The sequence below is a fragment of the Anser brachyrhynchus genome (assembly GCF_964034855.1).
Source record: "Anser brachyrhynchus genome assembly, chromosome: 7".
Taxonomy (NCBI): Eukaryota; Metazoa; Chordata; class Aves; order Anseriformes; family Anatidae; genus Anser; species Anser brachyrhynchus.
In genome coordinates, this window is record NC_137701.1 from 16,438,836 (window position 1) to 16,457,499 (window position 18,664).

The 18,664-nt window shown below is 42.1% G+C and overlaps 1 protein-coding gene across 3 annotated transcripts in view; it reads right to left on the minus strand.

Annotated features, from left to right (window-relative positions):
• Positions 1-3,225: 3,225 nt before the first annotated feature.
• The window catches only part of PPP1R1C (protein phosphatase 1 regulatory inhibitor subunit 1C), a 52,475-nt gene continuing 37,036 nt past the window's right edge, over positions 3,226-18,664 (minus strand). For all 3 annotated transcript variants that reach the window (XM_080600528.1, XM_080600529.1, XM_080600530.1), the window contains exon 5: positions 3,226-3,659. In XM_080600528.1, coding sequence (XP_080456654.1) covers positions 3,571-3,659 — 89 coding nt within the window. In that variant the 3' untranslated portion in view covers positions 3,226-3,570. The remainder of the gene's footprint in view (positions 3,660-18,664) is intronic.

Here is an 18,664-nt window from a genome sequence, read left to right on the forward strand (position 1 = left end):
TTTCCCTGCTCTCTTTTTCCATCAGCCTATTCATGGAAGATGGACTAATACAATCTATCTCTAACAATCCTGCTCCCACCAAGCCTGCAAGTACTCCCCAGCAGGCAGCAGGTATTTTGGGAGGAGGTGCCTTGAAATGGAAATACGTCATCGCAATTTTCCTTTCGGGCGTTTTCATATCGGCATGCCATTTCAGACAATTGAAGTTCACCAACTTTTTATCTACTCTCTCAATCTGCTATTGATTCATTTACAGTAAAAAAGAAAGACAAAAATTAATGGATTTTTTTGGTTTTACTCCATGCTTTTAGTGACATAATATGCTGGGTAACAATGATCGACTCACAACATTGCAGCAGTCAGTTAAGGAATAGCAACTAAACAGCTAGCAAAGGAAATAAAGAAATCTTTTGCATATTTTATGGATGCAACAACATGCATTTCACTGCTGCTTACAAAGACCTCTCTTTGAAATTTCCCTGTAATTCTACATAAATACTTTCATATGTCACATAATTCTCGTTCCTTTACCTCTGTTGTTTTTACATATTCAGGATTCCTGCCTTTTCTCTGGTCAACTCTTGCACCACAAGCATACAGAAATCACCTTTCTGTGTCTGAGCAAGTGAAAGTGTACAAATGTTTATAGTGACTATTAATTTTTTTCATCTTGAAAGTTATACAAAGGGCTTGCTATGCCCTATCTGATCCATTGATTTCAGTGCTTGGTTCTCCAGCAGTGCCACCAGCTAAAAAACGTCAACCCAAGTCTTAATAACATATAAACCTTCAGTCATTTTTGGGAAATGAACGAAGATCTCCATGTACAGGTTGCCTGACACCCTATGTTTTTTTGAAACATGGAGTTTAAACAATATTAACATTTCTGTGGCATTTATAAGTAAACCACAAAAATGTTTGCTTCCCTAAAGAATTGAATCCCTACAGGAAAGCTGAGCAATTGCCCAGGTGTTCATTCTTTTAATAATTTTCCTCCCTCCCCTTGCCATTCTCTCTGTATCATTAGAAATGGACCAAAGCAGTTATCATTTTTGACTGCAGACAGCATTTTGCGTTGTTACAAAGAGATCTTCATAGTTCAGGCACGTGTCTATATAGCTCACCATGCTGCAAGACAGCCAGAGCTTTCATTTGCACCCAAAGCATACAGAAACTCTCTCTCTAGGGCCACTGGTTTTAAAGGTCGGAGGCTGGGCCAAGTCCCAGAAAAGCCATAATTCAGGAAGCAGACTACTTTTCCTGATCCTGCTTTCTGACTTCCAGACATTTTTGTCATGAGGTTCGCTGACAAGTCACTGCAGTGCTTCAGCTCCGCTCCATGACAAGCACTTAGACGGACATTTTTCTTTTGTTTTTTTTCTGGGCTCTGCTGTTTTACTGACTCTTTCCTTATAGCCTGACTTATTGTGTGCCTCACAAGTGGAAGATCAGATAGAGTTTGCTTATCATTTTGAGTTTAAAATGTCTGTTGTACTGTTGTATAGAAAAATGTGCATCCTGTCTGTGTCCTTTAGATGAGGTTCCACCAGCAAACAGTGTCATGGTGGATCCATACTAAAATATGAGTGACAAGTCCTGTCCCTTTGCCAAAAATGATCAGTCTGTTCCTGCACTCGGACATGCTGCGTGCATAACCCTGGGTCAGGAAAGAGAGAAAGCAACAGGCTTTTAAGATGATAAAGCACAGCTGGAATAATTACAGATGGGGGAGGTGATAAGACCTGGAGTTAGAGATGCATCCAAATTCTGGCGTGACTATCTGAGGCTCTTATCAGACCACGATGCTTCCTCCAGATTGGGGCTGTAAAACAGACTTGTTGTCCTCTCGTTTCTGCAGTAACAGCCCTGCAACACACTCAGATCTGGTTCAAACTAAATCTGCTGTTATTTATAAAGTATAATCATCCTCCAGTCCAACAGTGATCCTGAAATTGACTCTTTGTGGTGAATTCTGTACATACTTATCTGGTGTTTTGTGTTGCCTCTGAAATGTTGAGGTCCCAAAGTGCCTTGTGTTGGTATTGACTGTTCGTATTTACGCATGCTTTATTCCTTTGGCCCATAAGTCCTAGATACTGCTTATTTGAAGCCTATGGGTACTAATAACCAAGAAAGTAATTTATATCAAAAGCACTTTATTAGCTAGCAACACAATGCATCCATGCTGATTGGCATTTTACCACTGGGAGTACAGCCAGAGATTAACGAAGAGCCTGGTGCTGAGCAAAGGCAAAGCTGCAGCAAGGCTGGGACCAGAGCCCAGCTCTTCTCGATACTGCCCCAGTCTTAACTTTGGTCTGTTCAAATGTTTTATGAAGGGTCACTTCCCTCCTTCCTTGTTTGCGGCACAAAAAGCCCTCAGTCCTGTAGCCACTCCTGCACAACTGGAGAGTCCTTTTAGTCCTGCCTGCGAGCCCGTACTGAGCTGGAGTCACAGGAACTGTTTGCAATGTTTCTGCAGAAGATGGTGACAAAGAGGATAGATACAGAGCCATAGATGGAGGGCAAAAAGATGGCTCCCAAATACAAAGAAACACTTGTTAACAGACCCTGTTCTCAGCAATGGAAGAGCTCAGATTGCAAGTGAAATCATCAGGCAAGGCAGAGACAGAAAGCTCTGTGTTTTTTCTTTTCTTCTGTCTCAGCCCTTTAAGAAAGGCTGAAAGCAGTGGAATGTTAAACCAAGGGTAAGACTCTGTAGCAAACTTAGTTAATACAAAAGCACAGTTAACTGGTTTAAAAAACAGCTATTGATAAAAAGGAAATGATCTGTCAAGTGTGACTTGAAGAAACACGGCTTTTCTTTTCCACTTTATTTCATTTTATGTTTTCTCTTGAGCTCAATTGGAGCCATAGAGTTTGCACGGTCTGTGATGAAAATGCTGGTGTGAACCACAAACCCAAACTGCCAGGCCTCAGACACATGCTACATCGCCGCAGCTTGCTGTGCTGCCACTATAGCCGTGACGACATGGCACTCATAGTGCCATTGCAGTCATAGTGCCATTGCAGTCATAGTGACAGACTTCATTGCTCTGGAGAGGCGACTCCGCTTGTTTTGTTTCTGCCTATGTTACTGAAGCTAACTCTGATGTTACTGGCAAAAGGTGTCTTTAACTGAAGGGATCATTCTATATGAACATTTCTCTGCAGGGTAGACAAACCCACTGTACAACACACAGTCTTGTCTAAATGAATGTATTATTTATTTTGTAGCTTTTAAATGGGTTTTATTTACAACAAGTCTTATAACACAGCTCACACGCAGAAGTTAAGCTCTGGCAGTACTGCCATCAGATCACTACCACGTTTGCAAATGACATTTCTACATCATAGAAAATGAAAGAAGAGTGACTTTAAAACAACCGTTTTATCTCCAGGTATAAGGCTCACAAAATGAATTTGCAAGTGGCCGTAAAGCCCAGTCAAGGCGTGCTCCCCAGCGCACCCTGCTCCGCGGGAACACAAGCGGTGGTGAATTGTGGGACGCACACGCGGTGTTGCAGCTCCGTCATTGCGGTACCCGGCCCCCAGGCATCCTTGTGTGGGTTAGTGGTCCCATTCCTCTTCTCTTTCACTGATTCCCTCTTCCTCTTCTGGAAATGCTGAATCACTCTGACTCTTCAGATGCTTTATCCCTGAAAATATAGAAGTTGTAGTTAAAAGTTGTGTTAGCTTACGTTGGACATTTGTTTTCCTGAAGGAAGAAACAAAGAAATAAATAAACTAATAGAAATATTTTTAGTGCTCGTACTGATTCCCTTTTCCTACAAACATCATAATTCAGACAGTACCGTAATATATTTCCAACAGAAATATTCTCTTCCTTGAATATCAGATCTTTGGAAATTTATCATGCTTCGTTGGAAAGACCACTAACAGACACTTTGTAGAACAGAACAGTATTTGCTTCTTTTCTTTTCTTGGTGATCCTTGAAGAGATTACTATTGCCAATCTCAAGCAACTTTTGAATTTTAAAGGCTCACAGAGTAGGTGTGGGAATTACTCTACCAGAATTTCAATCTGAGCCTTTTCCTGACATTGATCTGCTGAAAGTTCTTGCTCACAGAGACCCAGAGCCTCATGGTCACAGCTTGCTACATGCAGCAGAGGAGTTCTCCAACATGCTTCCCCATGATCTATAGACAAGAACTTTCCTGATGCAAAGTGAGCACCAAACCTGACAGAGATTCTCTGGAGCTGATGTGGTGACAAAATTGGATCATTTCTCATGCCAGGAATGGAGAGCAGGACATAAATGAGCATTATACATTGATTCTCACATAGCAGGAGTTAAAAAACTTCCAGAAGTAAAAAAATTATCTTTTTCATAATTCCTATCTCCATTTCATTCTCAGGTAGCTAGAGGCTTAGATGAAATTTTGTAATGTTGAAATGGATGTTCTGAGAGGAGATGTCCTGGCCAGGCACTGTGGCCTGGCCCGGCCTGCTTGCTGCGGCCTGCTTGCTGTGGCCTTCCCATGGTGCAGCCCAGCCAGCACCCAGCAGGCAGCAGGAACTGTATTTCTTTTAGACTGGATATCAGGAAAAGGTTCTTCACCAAGACGGTGGTCAGGCACTGGAACAGGCTCCCGAAGGCAGTGGTCACAGCACCAAGCCTGACGGAGTTCAAGAAGTGTGTGGAAAACTCTCTCAGACACGTGGTCTGACTTTTTTTTCTTTGGGGACCCAGGAGTTGGACTCTATGATCCTTGTGGGTTCCTCCCAACTCAGGTATTCTATGATTCCATGATTCTATGATCAGTTGTTTTTGTTTTGTTTTGTTTTGTTTTCCATAACCTCTATTCTACTGCCTGCCCTCACCTCTCTCACCTCTGCCATTGGAAGTGCAGACTGGCAGTGTTCTCTGCACTGGCCAGCACATGTAGAAAACCTTGTAATGCCATAATTCACAAACCACAAAACATTGCAGTGGAGGCTGCCAGAGTTAATTGACCCTGAAGTGACTATGAAATAAGACAGCTACACAGTGCAGGAAGGTAGCATGAACTGACACACAGGAAGTGAAACTCCTCTGAGTATCATGGGACCACATGAAGTGGGTGGCTTCATGTGAACAGAAGAAGATGGTGGCATTTCTGGATACTTTGCGCACAAACTGCTAGACTTTAACAGTACCAAAAGAGTCAACAGTAATAAAAATATTTAGTTAAGTGGTAGCAATCATACGTTTAGATTAAAAATCACGTGCAGTCATATAATGCTGCAGTGAAGCACCGTGGCTGCCGAGGCCGGTCAGAAGGCCCCGGCGCTGCCCGTGCCCAGGAGCACACTGCGGCGCTCACCCCCACGGCCTGCTCGGCCGACACAATTCGGGAGGAGAGGCCTCTGCAGGGGCTCTCAGTTGTCACTCCAGCAGGGTTATTTAAGCTGTGTGACCTGCTCTTTGCCAACACTGGGAAAATGATAAACAAGTAACAATGTGGTGCTCTATCCACAGACATATAATTTTTTAATTTGTTTTTGTAAGCAAGCTGCACTGATGTTGGATCTATTCATACCCCAAATCTTTGTTTAGCAATATTTAGGTTGTTTGCTAAAATGTTAGATTCTGTCTGGAGATTGAGTGAAAACTTATTACTTAGGTCACCCCAACTATTCTTACTACTGCTCCTGTGGTAGTGTTAGTTTAATATAAAGGAACATAGAAATATTTCTTTTTCATCTTTTCCATCTTCATACATATCACAATGGTAACACAGTTCATGCCCTCTCTTTTCCTAAATATTAATCAAGAGGTACCAGAATATTGGTATTTGGGGTTTGTTTCTACTCTGTGATGAAGCAATATACTAAAGATGAACAACAAATATTTGACCCTGAAAATTTTACTCGTTAAAACAATCAATCAATCAAACAACAACCAGAAAAAAAAAAAAAGCCAGGATATTTTTGAAGATACTGCTTGTACATCCAGCAGATCCAAGTTCAAAATATCAAGTTACTGGTTCCATGTAAACCACACAAAATTTTTAATGTTAATAATTGCAAATAGGGAGGACTGCAGATGCTGATCCACAAGCGAGTCACTCATAAATTTCAACCTGAGCCCTTCCCTGAGATTGATCTGCTGAAAATCCTTGCTCACAGAGACCCAGGGCCTCTTGGTCACAGCTTCCTACATGCAGCAGAGTTCAACGTGCTTCCCCATGGTTCATAGATGAGAACTGTCCTGATGCAAAGTGAGCACCAACCTGACAAAGATTCTGTGGAGCTGATGTGGTGACAAAATTGGATCATTTCTCACACCAAGAGTATTCTCTTGACATCTGAATTCCACACGGGGATTGATGAAAGGGGTATCTCAGTATATTTGGAGGTTTGGGTTTGAAAAAAGTTGTGAAGTCCCTGCTGCTGGTTGGTTTCAGCCAGCCAGTGAAGCAGGCTTATGACATTTAATCAGATTGTAGTTATTTTCCCTCTTTCATGTTCATTGTAAGAAAACAGGCCTCAGTGAATGGGCCTAATCCAATCTTGTCAGCTCCATCTTGGCATGATAGAAGAATTCAAGGTAAAAAAAGGAGGCAAATTCAAGCTAAAAAGATAATAGAAAAGAGAAACCAGAGAAGAAGAGTTGGTATTCTCAAAAAATGTAAACAACAAATGCACAAAATTACTCGCTGGACTAGTTCCCTAGTTTTTGACTAAAACAGTTGTAGTGGGAACATAACTTTTAGTCAGAGATTCATGATTTCATCAAAACATAAGTCTAAGTTTTCTGGTGCCGTTGCTGTCATAACATGAAAACAGTTTTTGTTTCACTGCAAATCATACATAAGTCTGCTCACCATTTCTGTTTGTCAGAACCAAAAGCTTCCCTTATGCATCAGTTCCTTTGTTGAGGAGAAATTGCATCCTAGCCACTTGAGTTGAGTGCAGATGGATAATCTAATAACCGCACTGTCCCAGCACTTCTAGAGGCAGAATTTCCAAAAAAAGGGTGCATCCTTATTGCATCCAGAGCAGAACCCAGATAACCTCTTAAAAGGTAAGAGAAATTGATGGTTTATATCCAAGGGTCATGGCCCCAGCCACGCAATAGGCCGGAGGTTCCTGCACTTCACTACTTATATCTACATCACTCCAAAATATAAGATACTTTTTCACAAATTCATCACTCTGAAAATTTTCAACTTCAGTTATTCCAGTTTAATCAAGTTACAAGTATCTTATATAAGGTCTTATAGAAGGGGTGTGCGGCCTGCTCCACATCCAGCAGGAGCCTGTCTTGCTCCATGCTGGGCCCTGGCTTCTCTGGTTTCCTCTTTCTAGATCACACAGACAGCACTTGGTTCCCTGGGAAACAGTTGTTCAGTTGTAAAACATACAAATAAATTAATGCTTCCTAGTCACAGTCCTTGTTAAGTGGGCCCTGCAATAACCAACCCATTTCCTATTAAATAACTGTGATAAGTGAAGAAATACTTTGAGTGCTCAGCTACCTCCAAGCTGGCCTCTTTAGTAATGCCCTTTAGTAAGGCAAACACTTTAAATATGATTTCACTTATCTATAGTTTAATGGACGTTCATTTCAAAATGATGTTATGTTTGTACCACAAATTCATCTCTTATTGTTTATCTCTGGATTTACAGAGCCATTTCTTTTGCATTCGCCATACCTGTCTAACATATATTATTGAATATTTCAGGCAGGGATTGGTAGGAGCCAGAATAAAGCATTTTTTCAGGAAGTTCTTTGAAGATGAAAAAAGGGAAGAAATGAGGGTATGGGGTATACAACTAGTATGATGAACATTTTTTTTTATTGATTGATTTTTTTTATAGGAATGAAGACTTTTGGCTACATGGCTTAATTGCAATATGCAATGTGGAAATGTAAGGAAATGGAGAGCAGGACATAAATGAGCATTATCCATTGATTCTCACATAGCAGGAGTTAGAAAACTTCCAGAAGTAAAAAAAAATATCTTTTTTTTCATAATTCCTGTCTCCATTTCATTCTCAGGTAGCTAGAAGCTTAGATGAAATTTTGCAATGTTGAAATGGATGTTCTGAGAGGAGATGTCCTGGCCGGGCGCTGCGGCCTGGCCCAGCCTGCTCGCTGCGGCCTGCACCCTGTGTCCTCCACGGCCCTTACTCCAGGCAGTGGGTAACCCTGAGCCTATGGGCAGTCTGCCCACCCAAAGCATTGCCTCCTGGCTCTGTCTGGTGGTCTCTCGCTGCCCTGTCCCCAGCCTAGGTGCTCTGCCCTGGTCTGCTGTGGTGTGTGGAGGTGCTTCACGGGGTCTGAGCCGTCCTGCTGGCCAGTCCCAAGCCCCACTCTGGCTGGGGCTCTGCTCTTTACCTGGGAGGCCTGAGAGCAAAATCCTTCCATCCCCAAGGCTGCTCACTGCTCGTGGGGCTTCACCTTCTCACTGCATGCTCACCATGACTTTGCACCCACAGGTTGCTTAAAATCACCCTATTCTGCATTAAGGTGAAGCCTGGCTTTTGATTTTTTTCCTCTACCCACTCCACCCCCACTCTTTTATGCTTCTGAAGCCAGCAGGACAAGAATTGTTTTTCCTCAAAGGGTTCATATTTCACTGCAGGTAATTTAATCCAATTAATGCTGATGAAGAAACCCTTAATGCCAAGCCATATTCAGCAGACGCACACTAATACACTTTGAACTGGTAATTCTTTTTAGATGAAGTCACTGCCTCAAAGCATATTTGTAGATTGCTTATAAATTATGAGTGCAAATGGTACAACTTCCTGGCATTTTTGCAGTCACATAATAAAATCTATGCTGTTTAATCAACAGCTTGATTTTTGCTTCTATCCATCTGACCAAAGCACCAGATTAGAAGGCTAAGCAGTGTCACAAGATATGAAATAACCAAGTGTTTCTGAATTAAATATCTCAAAAAAAAAAAAAAGTAATTAAGGTAGTTCTCTATCTCGAGTAATTAAGGCAGTTCCCTATCCTATTTAACACTTCTTCCTTCACCCTGCTTCACTGCCCAAGGAACAGTGTTGACATTTACCAAACTTCAGATTGAAGTCTGCTTGGCAATTTGAATTCCCTGAAGTTTGAAGGGTTATTTAGTTTAATGATTTGGAACTGATCCTCTTCCTATCAAAAATAGATTTCCAGATTTTCAAAAAGCAGTGATAGCTGAAGCTGAGCTGCAGACAAAGCAGACATTTTCAGAGTTTCAGAACTTAAATCGCCTTGAAATTATCAAGCAAACAAACCTGGCCAAGGAGGATCATAGCCAAATGAAAATGTCTATTTTATGCCAGTCCTAAATGAAATATGTTCCGGTTCCCCCAGCAAGAATGAGAATATCAAAACATAAATCATGTATTCAAGCCACAAAATTGGAAAAAGAAATGTTCTTTTATGTAACATTTTGTTTAGAATTTAACAATAAGTCAAAAATGTTTTTACTTCTCTAAAACTCCTGTCATCTTTTTAGTTTTCAACTGAAACAGGTTTTTGAATTTTATATATATATAATATTATATTATATATTATATATTATATATATATTGTGTGTATATATATATATATATATATACAATATATATATAAACAATAACAGAAAAACAAGCTACATTTCATGAAAGACAGCATCCACCACGTCTTTGTCTTATTCAGGGAAATTGTAAGCTGGATGCAGTGGGAGGCAGACATGAAGAGCCCAGGAGATATAACAGGTCTTCAGGGGCAGCCTCCTCCAAGCACAGGCATGGTCTGTACTGATACAAGAAAACAATCAGCAGTACCAGAAGACCACCTTGGCTAAGCAGGGACCCCAATAGTGAGCTCCAAGGCCAAACGGATGATGTATACAGCAGAGTATATTGTAGATGAAAGTGAAGACTAGCTAAAAATGAGAAATATGGTGGAAAAATGCAGTCCTATAATACAGGGATGGTGTTAGAAAAGCTAAAGGTCAGCTTGAGTTGAAACTAGCAAAGGATATCAAGGGCCAAACTCTAAAATATTTCTCTATGAAACCACCTCGAAGGACTCTGGAAGGTGTGTGTACTTGCAAGCTGTGGTTAACCAAGGTTTCATGGTAATGTAAAAAACTAATCACTTGATCCTTGGTAACCAACGTGCAAAGGTCTGCCCTTACTCGGCAAGCAGTGAGACAGCCTGAACACAGCCAGGTCATCTGGCATTACACAGAGCTTGGTCCTGATCCTCCAGATTCAATGGGACTTTTTCTTCCTGTTTTCAAAGACAGAGAGATCATTTTTTGTGCTTGATCTTCCTTTTTTTTTTTTTTTTTTTTTTTTTTTTTACTATAACATACATTTTTTAAAAAAATACTGATAGCTAAATGAAAACAAATGATCTGAAGTACTGGCAAATCTGATAGGTTTATGTAGGTCACACCTGGCGTAGATTAGATCATCAGTGTATCCAGCAGGTCAGCATGGCCTCATAAATACTTGTGAACGACCTTTCTGACACAAAGCAACAAGGATTGCCTAATTTTCTAAGCACCTAATGGTTGTTAGTAAATCTTCTCTTAGCTCCAGATATACAAAATGTAGTCCTCACGGTGAGCCTTTTAAAAGACGAATTTGGGGGCTTACGCTACTTTCTGCCCAGTCAAAAGACCCAGTGTTACACTATCACAATAATGACTGTACGAGAGCAGCAAATTCATGTTGCAAAGATCTGGCTGCTTTCCATTTTATTCTCTCACACAGCACTTTCCTCTCTGGTTTCCACTCCCAGAAGCTGCTTGAAGCAGCTCTGGCTCCGTAACACCAGCACGGAGGAGCTGCTTCAGCACAGAAATGCTTTTGTTAATCCTCCATGTGCTGGCCAGAACATTCACCGGAGACAGAGGTCAGCTTAGCTGTGACCAGGGGACAGCACCTCTCACTTACGGTAGCCAACAGAGTAAACAGAAAGGCTTTCGTTGCTCCAGGCAACTTCTGCTGGTATGCAAACATACCCTTTTGCTGGTTTCCTTTCTAGGCCATCGTCTGCAGAAGTCAGCCAGTATTAAGGGTCCAAATGAAAAGCAGAAGTCCCTGCCATCAGCTACGTGAATGTTTCGGCTTGTAACAACCTCAGCCCATCCTTAATTTACCCTTTGGAAAGCCAGAAAACATTTCTTAGCTGATTCTGTGGAGGATGGCTCTAAGTCAAATACCTCAACGACAGCTTGAGGTGAAAAACGTGGCTAGATGGCTTCCACATGTGTGATGAAGTCCTGCAAGGCTTTCCTGCAGGGCTCTGCTGCTCTGGCCTGGGTGAGCTGCCGGAGCCTGCAGCTGGAAGCTTTACATTTCTTCAGCTGACATTTTTTCATCCCATTTTTTCATCATTCAGAGAGAAGCTTAGAGCTGTGTGCTTGAATTCACCATCATGGCAGGGACACACGAGGCAGTATTCCTCTTCTGAAGGGCCTGCAGCCGAGGCGCCTTGTAGGCCTCACAGTGCCTCAAGTGCTGCAGAGGGCCTGCTGCTTGGCTCCTAGCTTTAAGCAGTAAGAACAAAGTGGAGTGCTTTTATGTATGTCCTGCTCACAGCAGCTTGCAGTGGTATGAAGAAAAAGTGGTATAAAGAGGTGGTATAAACTCCACTTAGTGAAGCAGGGAAATGATCTTGTACAGCAAAACAACCTGTCACTGGTGGTGGATTGGAACCACTGATAACATTAAGAACCATCATTTCTTTTGTGGAAACAAATATTTGTCTCAGCTTTTGTTTGTTTATGGGTCTCTGGAAGCTAATGAAGTGTTTTTTTTTTTTTTTTTTTTTAAATCCCAGGGACATTTACAGATGTAAACTTGAATGATGTGAATAAGATTCTCATCCTGATCAGCTCTGTTTGTACCTCCTTGGCAAACCTTGACACTGTAATGCAGCCCTGGTGTACACCCCATTGGACAGCTAAAGTTTACTCAGAAAATTTCTCTGCAAAATTTAACAAACGTGTAGGAAGATACTATGTCCTAAATGTGCGTAGAATTCTGTTAACTATAGCAGGGAAACTTCAAATGTGTACAAGGAATGAAGGGACATAAGTACATCTGCAATATTAAGTATGACTGCAGGTTAAGGAGACATGAGACCTGAGACCACATCCAGATTAAATGCACCAGGTGCTCACCAGCTGTGACTGGCTTCTTCCTTGACATACAAGGACAAGTGTTTAAATTTAGGCCCAGTCACAGGTTAGACACATACAGGATCAGGTTGCACCAAGAGCTTAATTATAGCCCCTTTTGCTAGAGCATATCATTGGGAATACTTATCCTAAGTTACAGGGGCCAGTGCTATCCCAGTCTCACAAGTTTTGGCCTTGGTACATGGCAAATGTTTTTACTTAATGCAGATTTTTTGGTAACCATCAGGGTCTTTTGTTTTAAGTGCAAAGATATGTGATGCTCCTCTATAATAATAAACTTTGTAAAAGGTAACATCGTCAAAAACATCCTTGCTTTCTCTCTTCCACTGGCACCACATGGACTGTCCCTGTGGGATGTCCAAGGGCACTCCGGATGTAAAATTGCACACAGATGCCCACCAACCTTCGGGTACTGCTGGTGAGTCCTTACACCATCAACAGAGAGAAACTCCCATAGTCTGATTCTCCACTTGGCAGCCTCTAACAAGCCCAGGGTAACTACATGCCTGACTTAGTTAAGCAGAATGGATACAGGCCAAAGCATTTATAAAAATGACAGCAGCAGACTTCAACAGCTGAATGTTTGCACTTGCTTGGAGCTTTACAATTGTTGTTTGCTTGCAATTACAAAAAAATCTGAAATTTCAAAATTTCTTTTATGACTAATTTCCTTTATGATATTAGCAATGCCAAAACATTTAGCTTTGCTTGATTTTTTGTAAGAAAGTCTAGGCATGCTATAGGAAAATTAATCTTTGATCTGAGATGAAAACACAAGGAAAATTCATTTAAACACTCTGAGGTTTGTGCATTCAAAACCTTACTGAAAATGTTTTATGAAGCATTTTGATCTCCACAGCTCCATGAGACATTTCTGTGCAGCTGTATTTCAGTTCTCTTTAGGCATTCTTATCTGACTTCAGCGTTAACAGACAGAATTATCCAGCTGCTCTCATTTTCCTAGACAATTGTACCGTGGTTTTGATTTTTCATATTTTGGCTGACATGGGGATATTTCTGAGGTCAAGAAACCTAAACAAATGAAAAAGAAAAAAAAAAAAAAAGACTGCCACAGTCCCAAGGGGAGAGAATCAGTGCTCAGTGCTCAGAATGCAGTGCTCAGAAACAGGAGACTGAGCCCAAGACAGGATGAATGAAGTTCTGCATGTAAGGGCTGAGCAGCTTCTACTGCTTCACAGCTTCCTCTGTTTCACCCCAACTACTGGCAGGAAACCCCAGGAATTCTGCTTGGTTTATCTTTGGGATCTGTATTTCCTATTTTTTGTCATTCTTTTTGTGGACATTATTTCTTTCCATGGTCTGGGTCAGATACAGCACAAGATTTGTTAGTAGCAGATCTGAACCTCTTGCTGAATACTTTGTGCAGCCTGAGATTGTTAAAGCACAGATAGAAAGCTTTCCAGTGAGTTGTGCTTTGTAAAACAACAACAGGAGCAAAATCTCTGCTGGTCAGTCAAAAATCCATCTCTGGGCTTCGCTGTCATACTTCCATGTGCTGTGTGGCTTTCACTTTTAATTAATCCAGTCTGTTTGGTTTCTGTCAGAAGTCTATAAGCTTCTCTGTTAATTTGCTGATGAATCCCCCACTGAGTTGTAATTACAGTCTTCATTGTGATCCTTTTTACGATGACAAAGGACATAGGATTTTGGCATCTGCATAACCTAACATCAGTAATATTGTAAACGTTGGAATGAGCTCCCCTGTTCTTTTAAGTATTTTATAAACACCTTCAAAATTACAAAAACATTGTGATGATTAAACAAGTGATTGATAAGTCAGTGTTTACATTGAATTACCCCCATCACAGTTACTTCATGGGTGGCATATGAATAGCAGGCAATTACCATTTTACATTACCGCTACAGTAGCTGCAGTTCCTACGTCCAAACAGGAATCTGCTGGAAAGAATGAACCCACTCAGTTTTCACCACCTTATTGTCTGTGAGCTGCTGAGATCACCTCGAACAGCTGGGATCCATTTCAGAAGACTGAAGCTGAACATGGCTTGAATCCTTCCCCTAGCCCCCTGCAGCAGGCATTTAATACTAACCAAAGCAAAGCCTATGCAGCGAGTTACTAACCAAGTAAGTTTAACTGCCTAGGAGCACCAGAGCTCTTCCAGAAAATCAGAGCCAATCCCTTTTCTGGTTTTATTAACAACCCTGGTGCTAGAGAGGTGTTTCTCATGTTAAGAGCTAACTTATTTGGGGCTTGCAGCCTGCACTAATTCTAATTTTTGATTCTGAGACATTTTCCCCCAAGACACAGTATTGACCAAGCAAACTGACTTTTTTGTCAGTATGTTCCCTACTCCGGCAAGAGTTGGGGCAATTGCCACAAGATAAAAAAATGAGGGCAATGGCCACAAGATAGAGCACAGGAAGTTCTGCACCAGCATGCGAAAGAACTTCTTCACGGTGAGGGTGACAGAGCACTGGAACAGGCTGCCTATGGAGGTTGTGGAGTCTCCCTCTCTGGAGATATTCAAGGCATGTCTGGATGCCTATCTGGGCAGCCTGCTCTAAGGAGCCTGCTTTGGTAGGGGGTTGGACCTGATGATCTTTCGAGGTCCCTTCCAACTACTTCGATTCTGTGATTCTGTGAAGAGTGCTCTCTAAGTCAGTTTGCTTGGTCAATACTGTGTCTTGGGGGAAAATGTCTCAGAATCCATCAGAACAAAAGGTGAAATTCTGGTACGTGCAGCTGCAAGGTGAAGTTTTTATCATGGTTGTCATTAACATATGAATTACTTATGTTTCAGAAATGGTAAGAAAAACAGCTATTGAACAGCTGAATAGGTGAGGCTGAAGGGTACCCCCGGGGTTGTCTAATCCAACCAGGGCCAGCTGGAGCAGATCGTCCATGACTGTATCCACTCTGGTTTTGAATATCTTCAGAGAAAGAGACTGCACAAGCTTTCTAGGCAACCTGTTCCACTGTTTGACCACTCTCACAGTGAAAACAAAATTTTCTTATGTTAAATTGAATTACATGCATTTCAGTTTGTGCCCTTTGACTCTTGTCCTCACATAACATACAAGTTCCTCATTTTCCAGCGCAGAGAAATGTCAACAAGGGAACTGTGCTTACTATATATTACTATTTCATAAGACATAACTGTACTTAAACATAAAATTACAACTCTAGTCTGGAAAGTAACTGTGTAGAAGTGGGAGGTGGATAGATATCCCTAATTTTCAATACTGTTCCCAGTGTTCAGATAGGTTTTCCTAAAGAATCCATGCTCCTAACTCATAAATAACTGCTGGCCCCTGTCTTACAGGCTGCAGCTAAAAAACACGCTGAAGAGTGTTATTTTCTCTCATCATTTCTACCTACTTAAATTCCCGATCCTCACTGCTGCAGCCAGCAGGAAGTGGACAAGGAAGGCACCTCTTGGTCCTCAGCGAGGGCCGGGCTGTGCTCACTCACTCTTGCTGGTCAGCTGCCAAGCGGGAAGTGGGGCTCCTGCTCTTCGGCATCCAGGAAAATGAAGTGACCCTTTCCCACACAGCATCGAATCTGAAACAGCTGGTGGAAAACGGTTCTCCGAAACAGAGACAGGGAAAACAATTTAGTACCTAAAGCTTATGGACAACCAGTGTGCTTTTCTGTTCGGAAATATGCTAAGTCAGCACAACCGAAGTCCTAGCTTAGAACACAGAGCGGGGCTGGAAAAATGTCTCTGTACTGACCTTTGGGGAGAGGAGAAAGAAGATGAAACAGTGAAAGTTTTCTTTTGACACCTTTAGTCATATTCTAAATTTGACACTTTTTCACTTTAATTCACTAAGCCTACTGACAACTGAAAGTTTACCAAATTCTTGTAAAGTTGTGGTGTTTTTTTTTTTTTTTTTGGATTGCTGGCAAATTCAAAATAAGTATTAAGAAATCAGCTATTCAACATGGAATGCAGTCACCACAAGTGATTCGCATTACCATCGATACAACTGGTCTCACTTTGCAGTTGCCATGGGCAGCAGAACATCAGGGGCAAAATCTTTAGTGGCTCCTTATTGTGCGAGTGACTTGATCTTGTGAGAAACCTACATCTCCTGGTTTGCCTAAGGCATCAAAATACCCCAGAGCCAACATCTAGTGCAACTAGAATGTAATTACATCCTGGAAGCACACTATCTGGCACTCAATAGTCAGAGGCTGAAAATGAGTGTTGCTCTCAATTTTTCTGGAAAGTGCAAACAATAATCTAGGTGACAGAATATCAGTTTACTCAGTTTCATTGTGGAAAATACGGACAAAGTACAGAAAAGGTAAACACATCTCTGAAGGCTTAGACACATTCATTTCAGAGTAATGGATTCTGTAAAAATGACTTTTAACACTATTCTTGCTTTTGATCTTGCCAAGAGAGAGCTTGAAGCAAAGGTTAAGCTCTGAGCACTTCGGGATTTGGGGAAATTTGGTGACCTGCAGGTGAAATGCAGTAACAAGCTATCAGATTTTAGTTGAAAAATGCATATCGCAGAGAGACTTTAATATAATTCAGCTCCTTCTCTTATAACCTTCCTTGCCGATTTCCTCCAAATTTTAACAGGCTTCTTTCAGGAAAAATAAATAAATAAATAAATAAATCAGCAATTCACCAGAACTACTGATAAGGAAATACACCTGCCTGTCACCAGGGGGAGCTTTAATGCCAAAAATCCCAGTGCCTGTTTCTTAGTAATTCAGCTCTTTCGGGGATTGCAAGGCTACTGAAGAGAATGCTGAATTTCCATCCTTTCTCCTCGTTCCTGAGAGAAAAGTATTAGTGTGCTGCCCACCTTTGCCTGTGCAGGGGAAGGGCAGCTTGTAGGCACCGTGTTTTCACTGGCCCTGCTCCTCCACATCCATCTGGTCTCATCCTGCCGCTGTGTCCTGCCCCAGGTTGGGCTGGGTAGGGGTGCTTGGACTCCCTGTGTCCTCTGCTTGCTCTCTCCAGGCACAGCTACAAGTCTGGTGCCTCCTGTGCCGCCTGGAAAGGTGAGCCATCACCGTGAGCAGCCCATGAACCCACACCATTTTCAGGGTTTGCCTGGCACATGGTCCCCTAGACTTCTTGCTGTGCGCACAACATATACAAAAGGGGGGCACCATGGGCTGGGAGGATCATGGCAAACATTTTAAGTATATTTTTTGTAGTGGTCATTCAATCCCACAAGTCTTATTAAATGTGTTCTTAAAAGTAATTACTCTGTAGTTTGCTCAGAGCCTGCTGACAGTCTCTTCTGGCTATAAAATAACATTGGTTCACAGGTTGAGTGAAAGCTGAAAAACCTGAAAAATCCTGTTTCAGGAAAAATTAGCAGCTAAACCTAATGAGAGCTCTTAAAACAACTTCCTTCTGGCCCAGGCAGCTCACAGGAAAATGAATCCCTTTTCAGATCCATATGCTTGCTGCAGTATTTCCTGTGTTTTTCTGGTCACATTCACACACATAATTCATGTGAGTTTTCAGTCCTAGCTGTGGGCCTAAAAGGATGTGGTTGAAATCTTCAGTCTGCTCATGTTCTTGTCTCCATGCCAAAGCTCTGGTGGAGGGTTTTTGGAACTCTCTGTTCCTGCTAAACTGGGCAATGTCGCATCCCAAGGGGTGAGGGAAGGGAGAAATTACGGAGAGGAGGAGAACCACATGGCCATCTTTAGAAAAAAATTTGATTTTCAATAAATTCAGACTACTAGTCGTACACTTCAAAAGAAAAAAAAAAAAGTCATAAAACTCAGACAACATCCCCACCACCATGCAGGTGGCCCCCAAGAATCAGAAGCAAGTCTTCTGTTTTTGTGGGAGGATTGTGCTGTACAAGCCACCACAGATGTGCTCAGTGCACGGTGGTGCCACTCACACTACACAAAGTTCACTGTGAACCTTGGGCTTGCTTGTAGCTTTGCATGCTGTCTTTTGACAGCTTTGCCTTTTCAGGGTTGAGATGTTTGTAAAGGAAATGTGACTAGGTGAAGAGGAGATATCAACAGACATGGAGGGACTGCAGAGGTGTGCAGTTAGATACATTTTCATATACGAGTAAATTAAAGAGGAGGTGAGTCTCATACTGTGGAGGGTTTTTGCAAAAATCCTCTTTAGGGAGGTACCCCTGCATATACCTGTGATCCTGTTGACCCACCTCCACCCCCAGCAGACCCCAGTACAACCTGACCAGCTGCCCTGTGCCCCCTGTGCCAGCCCCACTGGTGGTGCCGGAGGAGGGACCTGCTGTCCCCTGTGTGGCTGGCTGATGGCACAGAACTGAGGAGGGGCAAGGACCTGACTAACACCCTGGGTACCCTGCCCGCAGCTCCTCTCCGGGAGCTGAGGAGATGTCAAGCACCACAGGAGCCCCAGTGGTTCGCTTGGTCAGCTTTCTCAGGATCAAGCTTGGGATTTTCAGTGCAAAGGGGCAGTTATTTATTCCAGCAGGGCTCACTGGAGTCAGAGTCTGCCGTGGGGCTTGGTTGTTAACCTCCAACCCAGAAATACGGCTACAGTCAGGA